The sequence below is a fragment of the Anguilla anguilla genome, chromosome 4, assembly GCF_013347855.1.
Source record: "Anguilla anguilla isolate fAngAng1 chromosome 4, fAngAng1.pri, whole genome shotgun sequence".
In the NCBI taxonomy this organism is placed as follows: domain Eukaryota; kingdom Metazoa; phylum Chordata; class Actinopteri; order Anguilliformes; family Anguillidae; genus Anguilla; species Anguilla anguilla.
This window is the reverse complement of record NC_049204.1, coordinates 56,219,290-56,243,810: the sequence shown is the minus strand read 5'-3', so window position 1 is coordinate 56,243,810 and position 24,521 is coordinate 56,219,290. Positions and strand designations below refer to the sequence as shown.

The window sequence follows — 24,521 nt, the reverse complement described above, 5'->3', positions numbered from 1 at the left end:
AAGCTATTTTTAATGCACCTGAGGTACGACCATTTTTCCAAACAGCGTACAATTTATACAGCAGCAAGGAACACGGCGTACCAAACGCTTTTTCAGCATCCACCAGACACTTCCCTCCCCCCCACCTATCCATCATTACCACAGTGAATCATCTCATTGTCAATACCGCACCGCCACAGTGAATTACAGGCATGTGGCCGTCGCTAGCGCTAATGACACGGAGCGGTCGCCCTTGGGCTGCGGGGGGAAAAGCAGATGCACGGCGATCTTGCTTAGTTAGGCAGTAATATTACGGAAATGCGGAGCGCGTGGAAGAGGAGCGGAGTGCGTGGAAGAGGAGCGGACTGCGTCGAAGAGGAGCAGAGTGCGTCGAAGAGGAGCAGAGTGCGTCGAAGAGGAGCGGACTGCGTCGAAGAGGAGCGGACGCTTGGCGCTGCCCTGGCCGGCCGCGCGCTGGAACAGGCACCTCTGCTCCGAGGAGCCAGAATTAATACAAGCGCAATTACGCAAACGGGCGGGGCATCGAGCGGCGTCTCCGCCGGAGCGTCTCTCCCGACTCCCACGACTCCGCACCCGCTTCCCCATCAGACCGACGCCGGCTGTCCGTTTCACATTTCGGCGCGGTTTTGACAATGTCGTACGTTATAAAACAGCGTCGCCACACCGGCTTTGTCCGCCGCTCCCGGCCGGTGGGCCGATATGAACTCGCCGCGTTCCCGATAAATCAGCGCGCGCTTATCTCCGACGCCGAGATCCATCTGCCTCTAATCCGCAGCCCGGCCGGGCGGCGCGCGACGCCTCCACATCAAACGCACCTCTGTGCGCCTGTCCCCAGCATCCAAAGTCACTGCCACAGCAGGAGTTTGGGGATGGTGGGGGGAGGGGGGGCGGCAGGGGGACTCGACTGCATCTTTTGTCACAGCGTAAAAAATATGAAGCTAATAAAGGGGGCAGGTCAGACCCACAACTATACTGTAAGCTACCCAGCTCATAGTGCAGACAAAGTCTACTTGCATTAAGAGTGTGAAGGTAGGGGGAATGGAGCATACCTACATCAGCTTGTCTGCTTTCCTGACTGCAGATGGAAGGAAAACACTGCATGCAGCAAAACACCTTGTGTTCGGAAATGTAAATATGAGTCTGGTATTATAAAAAAGTGCCACCATTTGCAAAAGCAACGACTTGTTATAGACCGAACGCACATCTGGCTTCACAGTGCTGTTGATGAACGTTTTTTTTTTTTTTTTTTGAGAACAGCGAGGTCCTCGCAGCTGAATCTGAGAAAAGGTGGAACTAAAATAAAAGGTGCAAGTCATTAAAAATGAGGACACAAATACGACACGCAGCCAAGCCATCAAGGCTTCTTTTCTTAGAATAAAAGTCTGCATTTATTCTTTAGATCTGTACATTTAACAGGAGTACCTGGACTGCAGCAAACACACAGAAAATGATGCTAAGAGGCAAATTCAGTCACACAGCAGAACTGTGACAATTGCCAGGACAGTTTTCTTCTTTCAATAAGATTGCTCCAGGTAAGTGCCAAACAGATAGACTGGCTCAGTGTCTCCTGCCATATCCTGCTGGTTCCTGGGACACCACGTATCTCCCGTTTTAACCCAAACCAGAACAAGGCCCCAATAATGAGATGGAGAACTCTCCATCCTCTGCTTCATTCTGAAGCCTTCTCTGGACCACAGCATTCACAGGAATGACCTGAGAAAATAGTTCATCCCTGTGACCCCATGCGTCCATCCAATCACCATTTGACATTGGGAACCACACTTCAAAACATTTTTCACCAATGGATCTCTTAAAATGTATATATATACATATATATATATATATATTTCTTAAATATAAATTTAGATTAAACTGGTCAGCAGCAGGAAAAATAAAACGGATGTAAAAGTTCAAATAAATGGGAGATAATTTACAATTGGTGATGTAATACTCCAAATAAAAATATAATATAATTTTAGGGGCAAAAGAAAATATTCACGATGCACTCCATATGATTTCCCTTAATCAACAAAGTCCTCATGAACAGACGCTTCTTTTCAGGCATCATAAATGAGAAGACAATTCATTCCCTCAGTCTGAGCCACTTCTCTACTGCATTCACATCTCCCCTCTGTCCAATAGGAGCACAGCTCTGACAGCAGGTCATCACAAATCCATGACCTAACCTCTCAGCAAATTACATACAGGTAATCATGGTAACCGTCTTTCTGTCTAGCATTAACACTGCACTGAACAAATTCAGACAATCAACCGTGCGTGCTGAGGACCGTGTTAATGTACACTGACTGCCCAGAAGGAAATGTGCATTACAGACCAGGCTCAAGTGCAACTGTTAATTTAACTGACAAATGACCGCTGCAGTATGTGGCCATTGTATTCTGATTAATGTGCCTACACTCACAACGTCCATAAAGCTATGAACAATGAACTCTGAAGTCTATCGTACAACAATTTCTCATTATACACTTTGGCTGACATGGTGTGATAAAGGGTTGTCGTACTAAATATTTACCTAATCGAATTAACATTAGCATCTCAACTACACATACGTCAACTAGTGGACTTTTTCCAAGGAAACCATGAAACAATGATCCAACAATAATTGACTGACACGATCCATGGATTTAAGTCCAGATTTCCTTCTAAACGGACAGAAAACAATCAGGCTTGCCTTTTCTGTGGTTACGAATAATGGTGAAAGGCTCCAGCTCAAAATCTGCATTCTACTACGGGCAAAAACCTCATCGGATAACATTTTCAGGACAGATCAACTGAACAGCTGAAAGAAAATGAAATTATTGTTAGAAAAAGCTAGCACCACTGGAGGTAAGAGATACAGTGTCACCACATTTGCTCATAGCACCATCAACAACTTAAAAAAATAAAATAAAAAATTGGTAATGACCAGAGCTAGTTATATCTATTAGTTTTTTTTCTAATTGGCTATATTTAGAACATTGATAAAGCAAATGTAGGAAGGAATGACATTACTTAACATCCCTAACAATGGCATCTTTTTCATGAAGTTAAGAAAAATCCTTTCTTATGTTAGCTTGAAGTTGCCTATGTACATGCTACTGGTTCCTCAGTGTTAAGGAGCACTAACGTTTCTAATCGTTTCATAAGCTTTTAAAATGTATGCACATACAAGTAGAGCAATGAGGTAGGATGGTGAAGCTAAAGTTTTCACTTGTTGATAACATATGTAAAACTGCAAATGATTTCACAAGATTTGACCAATCTGTCTGCCTTAAAGCAACAAACAGTCTGAGAATAGACACTTTGAGTGTCCTTTCACACTTTACACAAGGTGCATAACATAAAATGGATCTGATTCTCTAAAGCAGTAAGGCAAATGACAACTATACCATACTTGACTAAAATTTTCTGCAGGCGATAAACTGAAGGAAGTGACATCACAGCCTACGTGGGATTTCATGGTAGGAGCACTGGGCAGTTTGCTGTGGCATTGAGACACTTAGACTGGTCCTCAGCTTGTGGTTTGTAGTCTGTAACTGAGCAGTTCTGCAGCTAAGCTGATGAGGTCTAACATCTCGTCATCACAGCTGTATACAAGTATACAAATATATCAAACTGCACATAGAGCAATTCCACTCCTCCCCTTTCATTTTGGCATCAGGAAATAAAGCGAAAAAGTAAACAAGTAAACAAAAACCCAACACCATGATTTAAAGGAAAGCTCCAGGGTCCACACAACAGAAGTGCATTCATGGCTACCATAAACCTTGATGTAGCAGACATATGGTACCACAAACATTACCCTCCAGGGCCCTGTAGATTCCGATGCAAATTATTGCATGATAGCAACCACAACAAAAAACAATTAAAACACAGGAAATATCTTTATCCTCTGTGGCAGCTATAGAGTATTAGATGAACACCCCTGCACTCTGCAGGGGTAATTTTGTGCAAGTTCAATTCCAGCAAATTTACCATTAGTTTTCTCCCAAATGGTGAGTGTCATTATCCCATACTTTGGCTTAGCATCTTTATTTACCTCCATAAAGCACCCTGTTAACAAGAAGCAGTGCACAGTAAAAATACACACTTCAGCAAGGGTGAAAATCTCTGGTCCCACGAGCACCTGGTCAATAAATCACCACAGGTGATTAAAGATGTTACAGTGCGCAGTGGTGATCGGACTTAAAGCGGAATCGCCCATTTCCTCGGGTCTCAATGCTTTGAAAAGGTGCTATCCATGTATCCAGAAGGAACATGCCAAACCCCTGAGGGGTGGAGCTTCTCACCCCAACTCAACGGCCATTACGGGACACAAACTATCCAGTTGCACAAAAGGGATCCAACATTTGTCCACCGTGAAGATCACCAATACTCGGTTCTTCAGAATAGCGTCAATGTTGAAAAGGCTGAGAACATGATTTCCGTTGAGTTATGAAGGTGAAATGACAACTCGCTCTCAGGTTTCAAAGACTTTGTGGGTCTTAAATGTGAATAAAATATCTGGAGTTGCATCCAGTTGGCGAGCCCTGTTAATTACATTAACGTCAAAGCTACTGGAGAAGACCGAGTGTGGAATGAATTAAAAGCACGCTTATGTTCTTCTCGCACGCTGTTCACGTCTTATGACACTCCTCACATACCAGGTACACATGGTTCAAGCGCGCATGTATAGCTACTGCACTGTAAAACAGATTAGAACATTTACTTGAACATAACGGGAGATCCATTTGTGATGAAACAAATGAGTTTCCTTTGGCTTCTCATCTCCCAGTATTCTCACCTATCCGTGACTTTCACTTTAAAGCATCATCCAAACAGCTGGATATACAATTCACATAAAACAATACAATTTAAGCTAAATCACTTGAGTACAACCATAGCATTTTTGTCTGTGTAGTTTGATCGTATTGTTTCCTGTAAGAGGTAAGCTGTGTTCTAAACGTAAAATGGAGGACCTCTATATAGAGGGTCTGTTTGAATAGGTGAAAAATCACAAATTCAATTTGAAAATGTTGCGTAGATGAGACATACTAAATGCAAAAAGTGGTGGTGTTTAAAATGGCAAACAGTCCAGGGATCTCAGAGATCTTAAAGGACTGCGCCTTCAGGAAAGCCATAACTTGGCCACAAATATCAGAAAATGATATGATATACAAAGTTGTGTATTCACCAGATCTCACAAACTGGGTTTAAAACACTGACCTTAGGAGGTGAATGGCTCAATTGAAGTATTCAACCCAGTATATAAGATACCATTCATTCTAGGTACGTAGAGTGTACCTTTAAAGATAGTGAAGAAAACAGAATGGTTTGGACTTATACTTCACAACTGTCCATAAGCACAGGTATAAAGCCCAAGTATAAACAGTATCAATTAAAGTTATGGGTTTCCTTATGTGCTATCGGTTAATTGCCACAATGAAGAAGGGTTACTGTTTTTCTCTCAGTACAGAGACATAATATCTATATTTCTATGCATGAAAAAGCATAAAACCAACAAGGGAGCTATAAAACACAAAATAAAAATAAATGAGCTTAGCAAAGGTGAAATTACAAAAGTTAGCAGTAATACGCAGACCAGGAGCTGAACAAGGTGTGGTGCAACCTGGACTAAAATTCTAAAATGTTCTTGTTTTGAGAGAGGAGAAAAAAAAAAAAAAAGAATGACATACTCCAAAAACAACCTGGAAAAATGATAGCTTAACAGGAGGTGGATCAAATACGAAAACAGAACAAAGGGAAATCTCAAGGAGCGATAGCTTTTCTGCTTGAAGGGCAGGCCTGCAGGTGAATCACAGTTAGAAACATGGTCACAGTTGAGAATTCAATCTGCAGCATTTAGTTCTCTATTGCAGATGGCCACACAAACCTTTTGGGGAAAAAATAAACAGAAAACACTTGAGGAAAGTTCTGATGGCATGTCTCGCTGGAAGTTGTCACTATACCTTATTTCATTCCCACTGGTGAGCCTGACAGAAGAGGTTTGGAGGAGGCCAGGAATTCTGCCGTTTTTTAGGCCTGGAAGGGGGAACAGGGCATCAAAGCCCCACTGGCGTTGACAGCTTTACACGCACTTAAACGCAGAACCCGGAAACACTTGACGTGCAAACACCAAAGTGCAGCTTAAGCAATATCAGCTTACATTACAATCACAGCTTACTTACAGAACAGACAGCGCAACCCTCTGTGATTGTTTTTAAAAAAAAAATAAGGCCCTGCAAAATGTATGCACTACACTATAATACCCTTTCATAACCTACGTCATTAAAAACATGCGCACGCATTTTGGCAACGGAAGTACTGCTTTGTCTTCATGGAAACCGGTGTGACAGGGAGGGAGTAGGTTCACACAATCTTTTTCTTAACTACTGAAATACAATGACATACATAAATGTCAACTGTTGCTTTTATGGCAGTATATGTGTGCATGTTAGGTTTCTCAACCAAATACATGTATATGCCCGGCCACTAATCAGGGAACCTTTTTGAGACATCCTCTACCGGAGGTGTTGGTAGACTTAAAGCTCAGCTGGGGAACAGGTCCCAACCACTCACATCCCTGAAAATAAAGTTTAAAACAACAGTGACAGTATCTTCACTTTGGATGCCATTAACTTGTGGAGGGAACTTTAAGATATCAGTGGTAGAAAAACATGAATACTATTTATCTTTGTTTTTTTTTTTCCAGGTACAATCAACACTGCCATGCTTATAAAAATGGCCCTCGGTATTTTGTCCAGGTCCACAATCGTTAAGTTGCCCACTGTCAGAGATGGCAAAGTCCATCTATGCTTCCTGGTCATTTCTTTACGTATGATAGTTTGCGGTAAAATCATTTTAAAGTCTCAATGTGATATTGCTGTACTTTCCATCTGGCAACGCTACTTAGCGTTGATACCAGTGATGTGGCAGTCAGCTTAAAAAAATCAATATCAACTTGTCATTGCAGAAGTTGAAAGATACGATCAAGAACAGTTGATTTACATCGAATATCTTTGAAAAATTTGTTACATCAACCCTGAGCTAGCCACACAGTTTTATGTATATATGTGCCGTATTAATTCAATTTTACGACTGCCCAGAAAGTGGGCTACGATCCCATTTCATCTAGACACATCCGAACTCGCCGTGTCCCAGTAAACGTGATATGGCAACACCCCATCATCTAGTCATACTACAGGGATCTGGAATATTTTCATCGGTTGGTAGGGAAGGTTTACTAAGATAACTTGCGATCTTGAAAGGTTAGCTGCTTCGCAGTCCCTCAGCTTGCTTCCTGTTGCCAAAATGTGCACGCATCTTTGTTACGTCATTGCCGTTTGCCAACTTTGGAGGGGCCCCCTCATCAACGTCCTGTTGAGGACATAGATGAGCAGAAAAAGGATGTGTTCACAGTTGTATCTAAAAGAAAAAATTCTCATTTTTTCCTCACATTGCTAAATTCACAGTTCGAAACTTGTATGCATCCCTGACTGTACTGAAACGGCAGCATAGACAATCTTACATCAGGACCTACAGCACTCCTACCTTGCATACTGAAATATCTGGGGTATACAGAGGGATTTCTGCATTAAATTATTACAAGAGCAAGTGCTAAGTGCTGCTCTAGAGAAAATAGAGACAAAATACACAAGAGTAAACCAGGGGTGCCTGGTTACAGCCCCATAAAACTAGGACCAATTCCCCCTTACCTAATTAGACTAATGATAATCCCTATTAAAACGAGCATCAATATTCAGGACAACGGGATATCAACAGCAGAGGTTATGGTCTCCAGCCATTAAGACATACAGAGTTAAAACCCCTGTTGAAAAAGTGCGTCTCCAAGTCACTGCGAAAAGTACCAGCCGTACTCAAAACAGACCTCGCACACGGGTGGCACTCTATAAAACTGCATCCTCTAAACGCCGTATACTGTCCAGAGTCAATTCTCTTACCAAGTCTTCCTAAAATTAGAAAACTTTTATCTGAAGGTATATTCTTGCTCTTCTATACAACGCGTTAGGACACGATGCCATGTTCTGACACAGAACAGCTGTTTTTCGGACCACCATATTCTTTCACACCAAGATGGAAAGGATCTTCCCCAACTTACACACACCTGCCCCACCCCCCCCTTCCCATTCCCAGCCCTCACCCCAAAACTTATAAAAAATAAACTCCACTCAATTTCTCATATGACTCATACCGACCGCTGACTACGTTCACGGAGTGGTAAAGCTGTCTGACACGCAGCAGTTTGTTTGAGAAGTCGAAAAGGCCTCATCTGGGCCTTCCAGTGAAAAATCTCAAATGGCAGCAGTGATGATCCTGTCCACCCTCTTCCTTTTTTTGGCAGTCCAAGAAGAGCAGAATGAGCTATGGTGACAACTTTTAATCACTACATGCCATCGTAGCTGAAATTTTCCATCTTGACCGTCTGTCTAATGAGCAGCTTGGACTCCCGCCTCTCCTCGTTCTTGATGGATTTGTTGATATCCATTATCTTTTCACATATGTATTTGTTCACTTTGGACAATCTTTGTGTGATCTCAGCGCTGTCCGCCGTTTCTTGGGATACTCTGTCATACAGACATTCTGGAAAGAAATCAAGACGTAGAATTAGGCTCACTCTTTTTAATCCACATTTCAATGCGTTGCGATTCAATCTAATCCATGGCCAACTTGCATTTGCACCTGCCGGCTATACCATATGAAAATGGAATTAAGATCAAAACGTGTGAAGGTTTTTTGGATTGCCTTGTGTTACCTCTGACGATTTTGAGTTTGCTGGGGGAGAGCGGCGGCTTAGGCAGGGCGTCCTTCTTCTTTTTGGTGGCCACGCCCGTGACGCTCCTGTTCTTGAGCGTCTCCGTGCCCCAGATCATGACGGCCAGGTTTTTGGTGAACTTGGAGTCGCCCTGCGTGCGCTGCAGCTGGTGCCACTTCTCCTCCTCCACCCAGATGCCCCCGCCGAGGTGCACCTGTGGCGAGAGCCAGGCGCGTTACGCACCGCCTCGAACCCCGAGCCGCGGACCCTTTAAAAGCCTACCGCCACAGTCACACAGAGGAATACGGCCCTCAACACCACAGCACCTCCAAGACATTTTTCCCAACTGAAGCCACAAGAGAAGTGGTTAGGCCTGCCTAGAATTACTGAAGAACTACCAACTGTTGTGTGCCTTTCATGCCCAGGAGCGATTTCCCTCCCAGCTAATGTGCTTTAGGACCCAGGCCAGCAGGAAGGCTTTTCTCAGCTCTCAGGTTGGTGAGTGTTTTTTTTTTTTTCTAGGGCTACCTGTCAGTCACTTAGATTCCTGTGGTATAAATAATTAGTACCAGGCAAAGTGTGAGAGTTCTAATTTGCTTTTGTTCTTCACGGTTGAACTGAGAACCCTTTCCGCTTGTAACACAAATTCCCCCATGTCGCGCGAGGCAGACAGAATAATACAGTAAAAACGCTCTGCAGCGAGTAAGAGGACTGCATTAAATGAGCAGTCCTGGTGCCAGACCCTGGCGGGAGAGTTTTCAACAGGAAATAAAGCTTAGCTCCTATTTATTGCAAGGGAACGGAGGCTCAAACAAAACAAACAAAGCATAAATGGCACCCCTGTCAATGTCCTCCGGTGAAAGTAGGACAAATGAGAGAAAGCAACCAATCAATGACCTCGGTGTGGTGGAAAGGGGCGGGGGGGAAGGACTCACCTTGCCATCTGTAAAAGTGTACACAGTTCTCGGGGAGGGCGAGTGGCTGGAGCTGGTGTTTGCCTCCTCTCTGCACACTTCCTGTGGCTCGATAATGGGCTCCACCACTTCTGCCTTGATTGTCTGGGTGCCATTGTCGTGCATAGGTTCTGCCGCGGGAGAAAAGGGGGACGGAAACGTTAGTGGTAATGACGGTGCAGGGAGACAAGGTCTCATGAAAACACCAATGCGGTCGGACAGACTAAAAGCGCTAGCGTACGTAGCGCTGCACACCCTGTCCCCGTGCAGTCGCTGTAGCGCTGGAGCACAGCCTGCAGCAAGGCTCCCCCGTGCCGCCAGACAGTGGGCTATTTTAGCCCTGTAAGCTGGCTCGGTGGCAGGCCACGCTAAGCTCCCGACGTAGCTGATGAGTTTTAATATCGGTCAGCAGACAGCATTCCTGACCCCGGGCCACCCTGGGCCGTCTAATCCGCCGCCGCTGTCTTTGGAGGGCTGGGACTGTCCATCCGGTCAGAAGGTGTGTGTGAACACGCTGCCATTGCAGCTGCTGCTGCTGTCCACAGCGCATTTTCATCCTGCACACTCTAATACTACCCCCCAGAATGCACTGCTGTCTGTGGTTTCACACGTATCGGTCCTTTTTATTTTGGCACTGGCAGAAGGCCACAGTACCTTCAGAGTAATACACTCAAATTTCAAATGAATCTATTCTCAATTTGTTTTTCTGTATGTACAAAAATATATATTTTTTTCATTGGTTATAAGAGGCTTGATCATGGCTCATTTTCCCCTAGCAATGAACCAGCTTCTTACTGTATACACAATCCAAATAACATTTTTGTACATACACAGCTTACACTGTATTAGTAATTTTACACAGCTATAAGGAAACACAGGTCACAGGAATAGTCCCTGCCAAATATAAATTATTGTTTTCATAAACAAGTACATAGCATAGTTATTAAAATAAACTAATCAGCAAATAAAACCAGACTTTTAAGAAATCAATTAACTTGTGTTGCCATGATCTGTATATAGCTAAATCAATTAACTAATATAGCTAAATCAATTAACCAATTAAGAATATATATTTACATTAGTAAGAAACATGTCTAAGTGAACAGTCCAAACAAGCTATCTTGATAAAGACATTCTGTACTTGTGTACACTTGAAGTTCTGCAGTGGTGATGTTTTCATGAATTTGTAATAGCCCTTTTAAAGTCACTTGCTTGTGTGCACATGACAAAAATGTGATTACACATATCAAACTACTTTAACTTTTCTGCTCACTGATAAAACAATGCTTTTACTACTACAGACAGTGATAGCGATGTTATCATTTGGAAAAATTATCAGCTTGTCATCACAAGCAGGTTAAAAACATTCCTGGCAACAGCATTTTGAGGAACCGAATCACTGTTCATATGGAAAAGAAAATGAGATCAGTTTTATATAACTGCACACAGTGTAAAAAAAATTATGCTTTCCTGAATGTTCATACATTATGGTGGTGACCAGTGCATAATATGCATGGTCCTTAATAAAGGTTTATGAATTTTTTTATCTGGTTTCCTGGTAAATCATTTCTGAGTCAACTCTTTTCGCCATAGAAACAATAGCGGAACAGAACAATGTCCAATGTCCGTGACTACTGTGCCATCCTAGCAGCGCAGCTTTTGTTAGCGTGGCGATGGAGGCAGTCAGTGAGCGAGTGCGGGGGTGTGGACCCTTCTTAAAGCGCTCACCGCAGCGGTGGCGCGGGCGAAACGGCGGGTGCGGGCGCTGTCCCTCGGCGGGCGCGGCTCTCTTACCGCTGCCGAGCCTCATGAGCAGGACGTCCTGCAGCCTCCTGTTGAAGTCGCGCAGCTCCTTCACCTCCGTCAGGAGGCTGCTGTACTCCTTCAGCTTCTTGGCCTGCTGCACCAGCTGCCTCCGCGTCCGCTCCAGCTCCTGCTGCAGCCGCCTCATCTCCTCCTCCTGCTGCCGGTAGCTGTGCACCAGCTCCTCGTACAGCACGCGGGGCACCACCGCCTCCTCCGTGCCCGAGTCCCCCTCCTCCTCCTCCTCCTCCTCTTCCTCCTCCTCCTCCTCCTCGGCCAGGTCGTCGTCCCCCTCGACGCACAGGCTCACGGCGTTGCGCTCCAGCCGCGCCACCACCGCCGCCAGGCTCTTGGAGGAGTTGGTGCTGGGGCGACTGTGGTCTTGCACTTGGGCCTACAAGGAGAAGCCCCAATTTCAGAACCCTATGCCTTACCACCGCACATGTATTTTGGAGAATATCTCGGTATTTATGGAGATTTTATCATCTAAGCAGATCTTGAACGCTTAAAAAAAAAACAGCGGCAGCTTGTGAGCTTGTAATAGAAGAGACCCTAACTGATCACTCTGACCCTGTTCTTTGTTTATTTTGCTTGATGAACAAGCGTGCCAATTACCTGATTAATCTGTGCCCACTGGCAGGTAATTCCATTTCTCTTAATTGTGTCTGATGTGGTGACATTCTCTCCCTTCATGTCACGTAAGAAAATTTACATGATAAGACGGAGCTCAATTTAGCAAAAACAATTTAATCATTAGAAACACAACACTTTAACTCGGAGGTAAATCACCTTATAATTGCAAACTGAACAAGCTTTGAGTGAGAAGCTTAACAAAGGCTAGCAAGCAAGTTCTGTCTGGAAGGTTTTCATTATGGCACTCAGTCGATTAACTCATATCATTGCCACTGTGTGTGTGCGTGTGCGTGTGCACACACACATAGACCCACAACCACAGAAACACGCATATAAAAAAAAAGATTTTCTTTCCGATTTCTGGCAGTATTAATTTTCATGTTGTAATGCTCAATGTGAAAGGTGAAAAAAATGTTTTATTTATAGGGGTTTTGATAACCTAAGTACAATGCTAAAAGGAAGTAAAAATGATTATGTAAAAAGTAAAGCTATGGAAAATAATACTATGATATGATGCATGCAGTGTGCTGTATGACTAAGGCAATGTACCATTTCACAAGGGTTACCAGAGTTGCTTTCAACATAAGCACTTACAATTGATCAGGTAATTAGAAACGGCTTTATGGCTTTGTCCTAGACTATAACCGCTGAGAGTACAGCAACAGATTTATCCCATCGCCTTAAACCTTAAATCTGAAAATCAATAAATGTGTGTATAGATTTTGGACCCTATTTGAAGTAAATCAGTAAACAATAAAAAATAATTTACACATACTGAATTTAGTATTCTTCTTGAGTGCGTCTTATTCACTTCATTTTTTTTAAACCTGTAAACAAACCGTATGATGGTTTAAACCAGGGAGTTACCTGAACAGTGACATTTTGTTTCTTCTAAATTGTCTCAAAGAAAAATGTGTCCTTACAAAGGCACTGAAATGTAATATTTGCTTTTAGATTATACATTTGCATCACAAATTATTGAAATAATCTACTTGCAAAAATAAGCAAGGTGGTGGTAGAAAAGGAAAAGAATAAAAATAGTGTTTATGTCTTCTATAACAATAACAGTTAAATAAATGGTGCATAATCTAAATGAGATGATTTCAGTTCTTGAGGATGTCAACAGCATGCATTTTTTAAATCTTTTGCAGAGACTCCAAAGCAAAGTATCGATACAATAAGAAATGAGCTTGTTAGGAAGGTAACATGGATTAGCAGCTTCATCCAAATCTGCAGTGCCATTATTGCACATTAATTACATTATCTGCTGACTTGAAATTGTATGCACTTGAGTAACTGTGGGTTGAGTTTAACCTATAATTCTTCTCTGCTGCAGCAGAGCAAATCCTACAGAGGTAAAGACCAGAATAAAATAAAAAATTTGAATATCTGAGAACTTTAATGTCTTAAGGCCAATTCATGTTCATGGTCCAGGCGTAGCATACACGGACCGGACTCCGCTGGGGTCTAACTTCCGGCAGAAAAGGAAAACGACGCGCAAAGATTGTGGGAAATGTAGGGCTTGGGTATGTGGTGGTACGACTGGACTATGAAAGGGCAAACGACTGAGGACTGTCCGTCCGCAGTGTATGCGCCCTGTACTTACAGACTATGTAAAAGCCTTTAGTCAGTAAAATGAGAAGTTTCAAAAGAATGTGATACCACTCATAAAGTACTGAATCGAATCTAATGTCAAGTAATAGTAAACGCACTTTCAGGTAACCGTCTTTGAAAGCACCATTTCAAATGAATGCAAAAAAAGAAAAAAACCTTAAGACAATCCTTATCAGTGAATGTAGTTCCAGTGAACTAATCTTAAACACTGGCAAACACTTGTTCTAAAATGGAGTGCAGGGCATTTAAATTCTCAAGCAAGTAACTTGCTTGCTTAGTGTCTACATTTAGAGAGGAAACGTACCTTTTTATGTCTGAGTGGCAGTCGTTCCTCCCCAAAGTGGTTCTCAACTGAATTACCCACACCTTTAGTGGACAGTTTGGGGATTTTCATCTTCTTTTGCATAATACTGTACTCAAATTCTTCTATGGTTTCTGTAAAACACAGAAGAGGGTGTCAGATATTCAAGTACAGTACACATAAGTATAGTCAGGACACTTAAACATAGACATATCAGAAAGAAAACACTTTTTAGTGAAGCAATGTAAATATCAAATTTATTTGGAAAATATGGGGGTCATCTGAATAAATAATGGATAAATAAAATAAAGGCAGACATACCTGTGAAGTATAAATATTACAGGTATTAAAATTTAAAAGAAGTTATTTAAACTGTTGTATTTGCCCTTTTCTACCTTAAAATTATACAAATGCCCGATTACGTTAGCAGGCTTTGAGGACTTGGAAGATGGAAATACAAGCTTTCAAAAAAGTGAATATGACAATACAGGCTAGTAGGTTACATAGAAAAGTGAGTCTGGGGTTCAAAACATCTTCTGTATGCTCTCTGTGCCTACACTGGTACAGGTACTTTGGCATGCTCCCACAGTCTGAAGATATGCTGCGAGTGTGTTTGCATGCACTGTCCCTATAAATATATTGGGTAAAAGGTATAGTCTTGACATAAACTTTGTACCTTCCAGGACTGGCTTAGGCTTGTGACCCTCGTAAGGATAATGTAGTTAGAGGAAACGGAAGGAAATATTTTTGACACAGCCCAAAAATAAATTTGATTTTGTTTGGCAGGATGCTCTACGGAAGGGTGCATGATTATAGCACTGTTCAAATGACATATCACACCAAATGGTGCTAAATCCAGATTCCTCAGTAACTGTGATAATATCATAAAATGCATAAAATTTTCTTTCTGTAACAAATAAGATATTTATTTAGCAAAAGCTGTTAATATGTCCTTTGCCCTCTCTTTCAACAGAAAGCAAATGCTGGACACAAATATGTAAATGTAAACGGAGACCACGATAAATCCTGTACGGATTTTATCATACCAAGTCAGGGAATTAAAATAACAACAGTGAATATGAGTAAGAACGGAAAAATGCACAGCAACTATTCAACTAAGCAATATAAACTTCAATATAGTTACACTGTCTGTATGTGTATCCATGTCCATAAGCTCCAAAAAAAGAAACTGTATTTGTATTGCAAGTATGTGTATGTGTAAATATGCACGCATTTCCAAAATATAACTTCATAGATGCTTAAAAACGAACGACTGTCTAGAGCACAACGCACATCATAGTCGTGGAGAGCTACCAGTCAGTTTTCTTTGCAACTCTAAGAGATCACACATCCTCAGTGAGGCCTCCTGTTAACACTGACAAGAAAGAGGTCACTTGAATCTACGTGTGCAGATCAAAGGTTTAAACTGAGGTAGCCTTTGACGAAAGAAAGACATGCACTTTTAAATCTAACTATTAAATACAATTTCTACAGAGTTCTCTTTTTACATAGAGTTGAAATCAAATGCATAGCAAATCCCATTAATGTTGGTATATTTATTTCACAGACATGATCGTTTATTTACAGGGAATAACGACTGCTAAATTTGGATTTCTGGATGTAAATTACTATAAGCAATAATAACTCTAATTGAATAGGAGATTAACAAGTTTACTTCTTCGCTAGTGTGAACCAGCAAAGGGACCCTCTCTAAAGGAAGTATTTTCTGTTACGTAAGTGAAAACAAGCAGAACCGAATTCACTTTTCATTCGAGTCTATTTCCTAGCTATTATGTTACTTCCTATATTACTTTTCATTACAGTCTAACGATAGTCACACACAATCCGTCTGTTGTCACCCATCTAGTGAGATCAATCGTTTAAGTCAGCCAATATATCACTCGCTGATAGTGGATAGTGTATCATCACTGCAAGTGTCAAAGCATAGCTAGGAAGATCTCGTGCAATTACTTTGCTAGCCAACGAAGTTTAGCCAACGTTAACAACATTTCATGGACTTAGCTAGCTAACATTATGGGAATGCATGCAGCCGTTTCGGAAGAAATACTTAAACTGAACCAACTCGTAAAGGGTTAATTTGTTTTAGTTATCCAATAGACTATACATGATGGAGCCAGCATACGTAAGTTAGACTGACATATCTGCCCTACACAGTTTACTGGCTAACAATGTAAAAAAAAAAAATCACAGTGAGATAGCGGTCTAGCCAGTGCTGTTCAACCACACGAGTAAATACCGACTGGCTAATTCAAATAGCTGTGACCGCAATATTTTGCCTAAGTAAATCTATATAGTGAACATGCCTAGATAATTTGCGTTCTGCTGTCTAGCAAACGTTACAGATAACAAAGTCACTAGACAAACAAGTCAGCTAGCCAGCTAACTGTTATAGACTTGTTATAGTACTCATGCATAGCCTGGTTAACATACCCATTGCAATTTCAAAGTCAAGCTTTGTACTAGCGGTAGTGATTGCTCGTCAACTGGTAAGTTAGGAAGCTACCGAGCTAGCGACACGTTTGCAAGCCAACGTCTTTGGACACCAGTGTCGTTTTAGGCCCAGAAACATCATCAAAATCTCATCAAACTTGCAAGCTTCCAAAATAGCGAACAGTACTTATTTTGTAATGCAACGTTAGCAAATGGAAGTAGCAAGCCAGTTAGCTAGTTTACAACGTTAGATAGCAATCCAATTCGTGTTATCGCTAGCTAGCCACATAGCAAGCTAGCAAGGTGAAATCCCAGGACGATGTCTATATGATTCAAGTGTCCTCAATCGATCAAAATTCACACTGGCTTGATCCATAATGGAAATCTCGTACTGGTTCAAAGTCAGACAAACCCCGTGATTTTCTTTCTGATATGTCCAATCTGAACACACACATACTGTAATTCGTTGTTATTTCATCAAACAAAATAGTTGGTATCTTTCTGTCTAACCAAACAAAAAGAGAAAACGCTGGAGAAACTTACCTGCAAGAGCAAGGATCTGTGCTTTGCCAGGCTGGCCTGTACCATTCTCTTCAGTTCTGTGAACCAGATACACCTTCTGATTATCAAAATCTGTTTTGTGCAGAGGTCTAAATTCTTTCACACTGGAAACCGGCAGAGCGTAGCACATATCGTCATCCAAGAACCTCACGAAAGCATACATTATTTCTTCTTTGGTCCTACACTTTAGATATTTGTACTAGTTTTCCCTCTATAAGAATTTAAAAATATAAACACACACAAAGGGGAATAGGGAAGGCCTCTGCGTTCGGCTACTCTGGCCTGGTCTACCTCATTTCAGGAAATGAGCGGCTACCCCCCCCTTCGCTCAACACAAGACTTGAATAATCAACACACGAATTTACCATAGTTTGGAAGTATCCTAAATGTCAACATCCAAAAGACTTAAGTCATCTGACATTTCACGGAAGTTCCTTGAAGTATTCACATAATACGTTAGTCTCTAGACAGCTTCAAATTAATCCAATTTTATTGTTCAATAGCATAATATTTACACAAGCTCGCCAGTCAGTTAATGCTACTATATCAGAAAATCTACTTGAGAATTAGGAATTCAGACTTAGGAATGTTATGAACAATTTATCTAAAGCTCCTCATACAGACAGACATATAGTTTGCCAAGTATCTTCATAAATGTGCTAAGGCTTAGGCATTTCATATCATAGTTATCAGAGTGATTTACCCTGGCTTACCTTTCCACTTGCCTTTGAGTTGAAAGTAAAAACCAGTTTGTACAGCTCTTATAATATATTGTCACTGGCATGCTTTTTGAGGCAGTCATATTAGCACAATAACCAGTTTCGATGTATTCAAATGCTTTTTTTTGCGATACCAATATGAATGTTTGATTGCATAAATAATGGTTTAAAATTGACCTTTTCATATAAACACAAATAACAGATTATATATGATTATTTAAGGTTACAGTTGAAAAATGCTATAAGTAGTAAGTAGGAAAGGGAGATTAGCATTTCAAATGGAAGACATCACCATTTAATCATCATTAAATTGTTAGCATCAATGTTACTGTGAATTGTGCATGGTAGTTCACAAATAGGCCTATATATATGATACAGGACAACACGCCTTTTAATAAGTATGTCTGGCTTAACCTGTATTTGTAGTGATCCTCACATTTTCACAGCTCTAATGGTGTTTGATAATAGGCATTTGTGACTGCACACCTTACACTCACAGTTCAGCATTTTAGCCACTCTTTTTCATTGAAGTGCATTTATTTTATCACATGCTAACTTGTTTTCTTTTGAGTTGTCTGTTAAAAATCATTGCTAATTAATTATTACTAATTACAATTTAACATGTGGGTCCATTGCACTTTGCCATTGGCACAATATAGCCCTACATATAATGCAAAATTCATACATCATAAAGAAAATACTGGTCAAACAGTGAGCCATATTTGTCCAAGCAGTACTTCAAAAAAGTTAAAATAACACAATAAAATTGAGCACTGTCATGCAGAAGATGGCCCTCTAGTATAAAATTAGCAAACTAACTGTGCCACCAAATCTGCCACCGGGCAAACAAGTTGAACAGGGAATACACGCTATTCATTTGAAGGGGGTTATCTAATTAAACTTATTTGCTTCACATGATTGTATTAAAATGTTGACATTGAAGCCTATTGTGCTGTATTATAATTTGGCCATTTCTATACCCCATTAAGGAATCTGAATGTAGGTACTATAAGACTACCAGAATTACAACAGAAAAAGATCAGCCAGGGTCTGTTCTCTATATTTCCCTCAAAACACTGGATATTTCTCAGAGACAGAGATAGCAAGCAGGCAAGATGCAGGCTGCATATTTATAACAAAGGCTTGTTAACATCCAAATATGATATTCCATTTGAGAACTGTAGATAGAATGGGATTTTATCTACTGTAGGTAGCAATGCTTCTTAAAGTTTACAATGTGCCATAAAACAAAAGGAATTCATGTTTGAATATTATTAGGAAAATCCATTGGATAGAGATTTCTGAAGACCACAATGCTGCCTATAAATAAAAATAAAAACTTCTAAAAAATAAAATAAATAAATAAATAAAAACTTAAACTGCGGAATAAAATAACTCATATTTTAATATCTGAGGATAGGCATGTTTTTACGTAAAATAATAATACTTATCCAAATAAAAAAATAAAAAAACATGCTTACATTCTAATATTTGAGAATTATTTTCATTCCATTCCATAATTTCCATCAATTTCATTTTCAAACACATTAATAAAATGACTTGGTCCACTTGGCTGTCTAACAGTAACTAATCTACTGTATGTAACATTACTTGATGTTAAGTAGTTTCAATGTGAAGAGAGGATAATATGAGTTTGCACAGTCTTAATGTTGTATATATTAAGTTTTATAGAAAATGATAGGAATATATTTATGTCAAAGTGTTATTTGCCTAATTTCCCTATAAGGTGATAACATTTTTGAAGTTCTTAATTTGTAGCCAGGTCTCCTTTCTGTGTTGCTACAGCTAAAATAAAACACACCATCTTATGCTAGAGACCTTGAATAAAATACAACTTGTTGATAATCTTGATGTCATTTTCTCAGTAAGAGCAGCTGTACACTGTAAAAATCAACAGTTTTCCTTAGTCATGTCCACTTGTTTATTCTCTTCAACTTAATGTATCAACAGTAATTTTTGAACATGAAACTCAACTTTTTAAATTTTCAAAATTTGATCTCAAAATCACAATTGACTTGACTATTTGAGAACAGACACAACTGAGTAAGTTATCTGGTAAATCCAGAGTTAGCTCCACCCACTTTCCCAGAGTTCTACATGCCAGATTGAAATAGCAAAATAAATGTTGAATTACACATATTAACAGTTTAAGTGTTACAGTAGTGCATTGTGTTTAGCAACAGCAATCACCCAATGCAATAAGTGTTTTTGTATAAATAAAGTTCTACTTGACTTGACTTGACTTGTATGAATCATTTTAAATAATTCTTTGTAATAATTCGGTGTATAAAGTTTACAAATATAAAGTGTATAAAGTGTACAAATGTTAGTTAAATTAAATTTAAAAACTTAAAGCTTAACATTGAAACAATGAAAACTTTTTAATCACAATAACGTTTTCAACTTGATTTTAAAAGTGGAAACAAAGGTTATTTTCAAATGGAACTTACTCATGATTTTAAGGCAGCAAATAAACATACGTGTTTATGTTGAACGAGCATGCAAGTTTTTAAAGTGTAATATACAGCATGATCTTTCAAATGAGGAATTATGAGAGAGGTAAAAAAAACTTGATTAATTAGACTCCAAAGCAATATTATTGCCCACATGAAGATTACATTATTATCCATTCTTTGAAAATTTGAAAGAGAAAATTTCCACGTGTGAAGAGAAAATTAGGTCACACTTAGTCATTTCCATCTTCACATTCTCACATTTCACAGACCTTTTAAAATGTAAACAGAAAAGAAAATGTGACAAGAAATAGTGTAGTTTACCGTTTCCCATTCAAATCTTATAAGTAGGAATATTTTTATCGTTCACATGTGTACGCTTCAAATGTTGGGTATTCTTGTGTGGTTTTTGAACACGTTTTTTGAACATTTGATTTTTTGGTAAGGGTTGCCAACAATAACTTTATTAATCAATTATAAATTTAAGTTGTATTGATTCTGTTCTGTCTTTCATTTAAAAATGTGCTATGAAAATATTTTTTATAATTATAATTAAATATACAATTAATCATATGGTATGGTTCTTACAATTTATTTACAAACTTTGTGGTGTTCTTTCCTTTTTATGAGAAAATAAACATGAGAATTTTGAATCCACTGTTCTGAATGAATAAACAAATATCGTCTTATCAGTTTCACACTATTCAAGCCAAATAATGGTGCAGCTCCACCAGCAAAGCCATTTTACATAAGCACGCTTCATGGTGTCATGCTGCATCTATGATATTGTGGGGGTTATCATAAACCCACTGCGTTCTGTCTGCACTCAGCTATTTTATTAAAGATAAGTCAAGCATGACCCTGCTGCTATTTTACATTTATATTCTAAAAAAAACAAGACCAAACACAGTGGCACAGTGGAGCAAGAAGAGATACTCGACATTCCATCCAGAGAGAGAGAGAGAGAGAGAGGAAGAGAGAGAGATAGAGAGAGAGAGAGAGAGGACAGAGAGAGAGAGAGAGAGAGAGAGAGAGACGTGCCCAGTGACCCAGCAGCAAGACATCAGACAGTGTTCTTTTCCCAGTTTCTCTCATCTTGCCTTCATTTAGCAGAAAAGCCGTTTCCACTAACCGATCATTATTGTAATCAATATGTTCACCTATTTCTTTTGTTCTGCCTCAGTAGGTCTTATTGAATCTGAAAGCCCCTGGAATGAAACTTAGAGAAGAGAAAAAAGGGGGGTATCTCTGATGGAACACTTCTTGGAAATGATTATCTGGTCTGATTGTATTTGTGTGCGTGCGTGTGAGCCTGCAGTCCCATGTCAGCTGGAGTCGCAGGGTGTACCTTCTTTGACGCCTTGTTTCTCACACGATGACAAAGGCTATCTGACACAAGGGGAACTCTTTGTTATTACAAAATAGTCAGGTTGTTACACAATGGGATGGATTTCTTCAGTTGTACTTTAATAGAGAGTAGCACAGTCGATAAATGGCGCTAACAATTTTGTTCTGCTTCGCCTGTCGTAATTGAAAAGCAACTGATGCAGAACTTGGGATGCTTTTTCTCTGCCATGATTTTATTTTATTTTTTTGATTCAGATCAGCCATCAGGGCTGGGGGACTTGGCTGCTGTAATTGAAATGATGAGTTTCCCTGTGGCTTCGGGACGCACTGTGGCATGTTCCTATTTTCCCTGAGTTATGTGAGTTTCAGGCAGGGAGCCTGTTGGCTGTTATTTCACACACTTGTCTCCAAAATGTCGAACCACCAGTTTTCATCAACCACAATATCAATAAATACTAATGTACGGCATAGTGGCGCTGACTCAAAAAACACATTTATAGGTTTGCAAAAAGGGTGTGCAAGATTCAGGGAGCATGCAGAAACGCTGAAAGAATAGCTTTGGTCCTCAGTTCCCTAGGGGGTCACTGTAAAAATCTCACCGTGAATTTACAGGTCCTTTAGGAAGCAGTAAAGAACCTGAAAATGTGTAGCAATATTTTTACAGTAAACCCAAGGGTGTTGTTCATACTGTTTTGGGTGATATGGGCCTTGATTTTAATGTTTTGGGATTTAGTTCACTATGCATTATGCACTATTTTATTAGTCTAAAACCTATGCTTCCAGTAAGAGAATTCCCCCCAACCCCCTCAAAAGAGTATCGGCATTCAACGGTGGCTCAGAAACAGTATCCATCATGATAAGTTATTGTTTGAAATAATTGTTTGCCAAGGTAAAAATAAAAAAACACTTGAAATTAAATCAAGGTTCAGGTGCAGTTTGTGCCATTTCTCACATATGGAATCTGAAGTCATTTTGTTGGCCAAGCATTAAAGGAGTGGATACAAACAGTGCAAAATACACTATACAAAATGCAATATACACACAGCCTCCATAAACAGTCATTCAATCAATACTACAAAGAATATGAAGTGATTTTTAAAAAATAACTCTAGAAAGGCATTCATACAGTATGCCAATACCCTGGGTGCACGCAGCACCCACTTGTTGATCTTAAAGTATTTTACTGTCACCTTTGGACACACTTAAGCACAGCACTAATTTAGACCAGTGAAATGTAGGTATTTATAAGGTAAAGTGCCCAAAAGCTGGAATCTAGACACCTAGAGGGGTGGAAATCTAGGCTAGAGAGAAGTTTTGACATAAACTGACTCAGATAACCCCAGTATAGCTCAGGTTTTACCTGGATATAGCCTGGCTATATCCTAGCCAGCTAAAAAACTTTCACTTTTCAACCAACTGTAGCCAAGTTTTTATGACCTTTCACCACAAAAATGTTCACCAGATGGCATTTGACCACCTATCCATGATACTTAAATTCAAGTGAGTTCCATTCAAAGACAATATTGACAATGGGAAATTGATGAGAAAAAGTACACAAAAAAGTACACAGAAATGTTAACTGACATATTAATCTCAGGACAAATTTCAGGACAAGCAAGTACCTAGCTTCAAGCAACAGCACAACACAGAAGACATCATGGACAAAAATAAGACATGATCAATTCTATGTCATCAATAAATATAAACTGAGTAAATGAAGAAAAAGGTGGCTGACAAAAAGTGCAAGCAAAATAGAAACAAGCACTTCTTCTTACCAACAAGAGGACTGCCATTGTGGGACATGATGATGCAGAGCATCTATCTGAATTAAAGGTCTGAGGAATCCTGTACACATAGATATAGTTCCAGGTATTGGCAGTGCATAGCTTCTTCTAGTGTGTGCACACGTACCATTATTCGACATGCCATTTCTTACTAGCTTATTTGTTTGTTTGATATATTGTTCAGCTACATCAAAACACCCTCTTGTACAATTTCATTGTTTAGGTTTCATCAATATTGCATTTGGTTGGGAAGTAAATTAAATGCAATTTTTCCATTTGTTTTGGATGAACAGTTGCAAAGCTATCTGTGACTAAATGTGAATTTAGTCAACTTTCCTCACATGATCCCAACACATTTAAATAAGGAGGCAAAAAGTAGTTACATTGCTGTGAAAATAGACAACACCTCCTGCGCAAGTGCTTTCCATGTTGAATTCCCAGAATAAGTCCTGTTTTAGAGCTTGGCACAGGGAAGATTTCTCACATTCAAGGAATATTTAGACACTTGTGAAAATCAACACATGGATGTAAATTAAGTGTAAAAGCTGGTTATGGAAGTGAAACCGCTTGAGTTTTTAATCCTATAATTGTTTAGATATTTAAAATCATGAACGTGTGAGGCATGAAATTATATGTGCACCATAATGATTTTGCTATATGGAAGACATAATAATTTTCATAGCGTTAATGTTTGTTTTTTTCCCCCCACACACTGGCTCTCTGACTGCAGGCAATTTTAGCTGATGGAACATGAAATGACCACTATGTATTCCATTTTTTGTTTTTATCTTTTTATAATCAAACCATTTTACCAAACATTATGAGATAATGGGGATTTTGGAGTTCTCACCTCCTGCAGCAAAAGCAATTGAATTGTTAATAGAGATTAAAAAAAAAAAAAAAAAAAAAAAAAAAAACACTGTGTGAGAGGACACAAGCAATGCACTCATAACAAACCAAAGGCAAAACATTAGTCATATCATACGATAGCAGCGATATAGCGCTATGAGATACAGGACGATCCTCAGGTGATTTATGGTCTGCCTCATGGCTATAAAATTATCAGAAACAATCGGGAATGTGGAGGAAGAGCCATGTATTTATTAATGAACAAATCCACCCCAACGCA

General features: G+C 39.8%; 2 protein-coding genes across 5 annotated transcripts in view; both read right to left on the bottom strand.

The window, feature by feature from the left end:
• agbl4 (ATP/GTP binding protein-like 4) overlaps positions 1 to 24,521 on the bottom strand; it is a 312,708-nt gene that overhangs the window by 58,449 nt on the left and 229,738 nt on the right. The window lies entirely within an intron of this gene.
• On the bottom strand, positions 1,232 to 17,231 carry bend5 (BEN domain containing 5). Of its 3 annotated transcripts, none has more exons than XM_035412251.1 (6): positions 17,051 to 17,231; positions 14,060 to 14,190; positions 11,500 to 11,902; positions 9,688 to 9,836; positions 8,753 to 8,966; positions 1,232 to 8,580 (listed from the first exon to the last, which is right to left on the bottom strand). In XM_035412251.1, exons 1-6 carry the CDS (start codon positions 17,229 to 17,231, stop codon positions 8,384 to 8,386), a joined length of 1,275 nt encoding a protein of 424 aa, XP_035268142.1. In that variant the 3' UTR covers positions 1,232 to 8,383. The 3 variants fall into 3 exon arrangements, with proteins under 3 accessions (XP_035268142.1, XP_035268143.1, XP_035268145.1); XM_035412252.1 differs by lacking the exon at positions 17,051 to 17,231 and adding an exon at positions 16,920 to 16,998; XM_035412254.1 differs by lacking the exon at positions 17,051 to 17,231 and adding an exon at positions 16,508 to 16,874.

What these genes read in the sequence shown, in the direction of transcription:
- bend5 (XM_035412251.1), bottom strand. Translation starts at nt 17,231, where the DNA reads ATGTATGCTTTCGTGAGGTTCTTGGATGACGATATGTGCTACGCTCTG. An exon ending in TGCCACTCAGACATAAAAAG is followed by an intron (nt 11,903 to 14,059) that starts GTACGTTTCCTC and finishes TTCTCCTTGTAG; the next exon opens with GCCCAAGTGCAAGACCACAG. An exon ending in GCTCATGAGGCTCGGCAGCG is followed by an intron (nt 9,837 to 11,499) that starts GTAAGAGAGCCG and finishes CTCCCGCGGCAG; the next exon opens with AACCTATGCACGACAATGGC.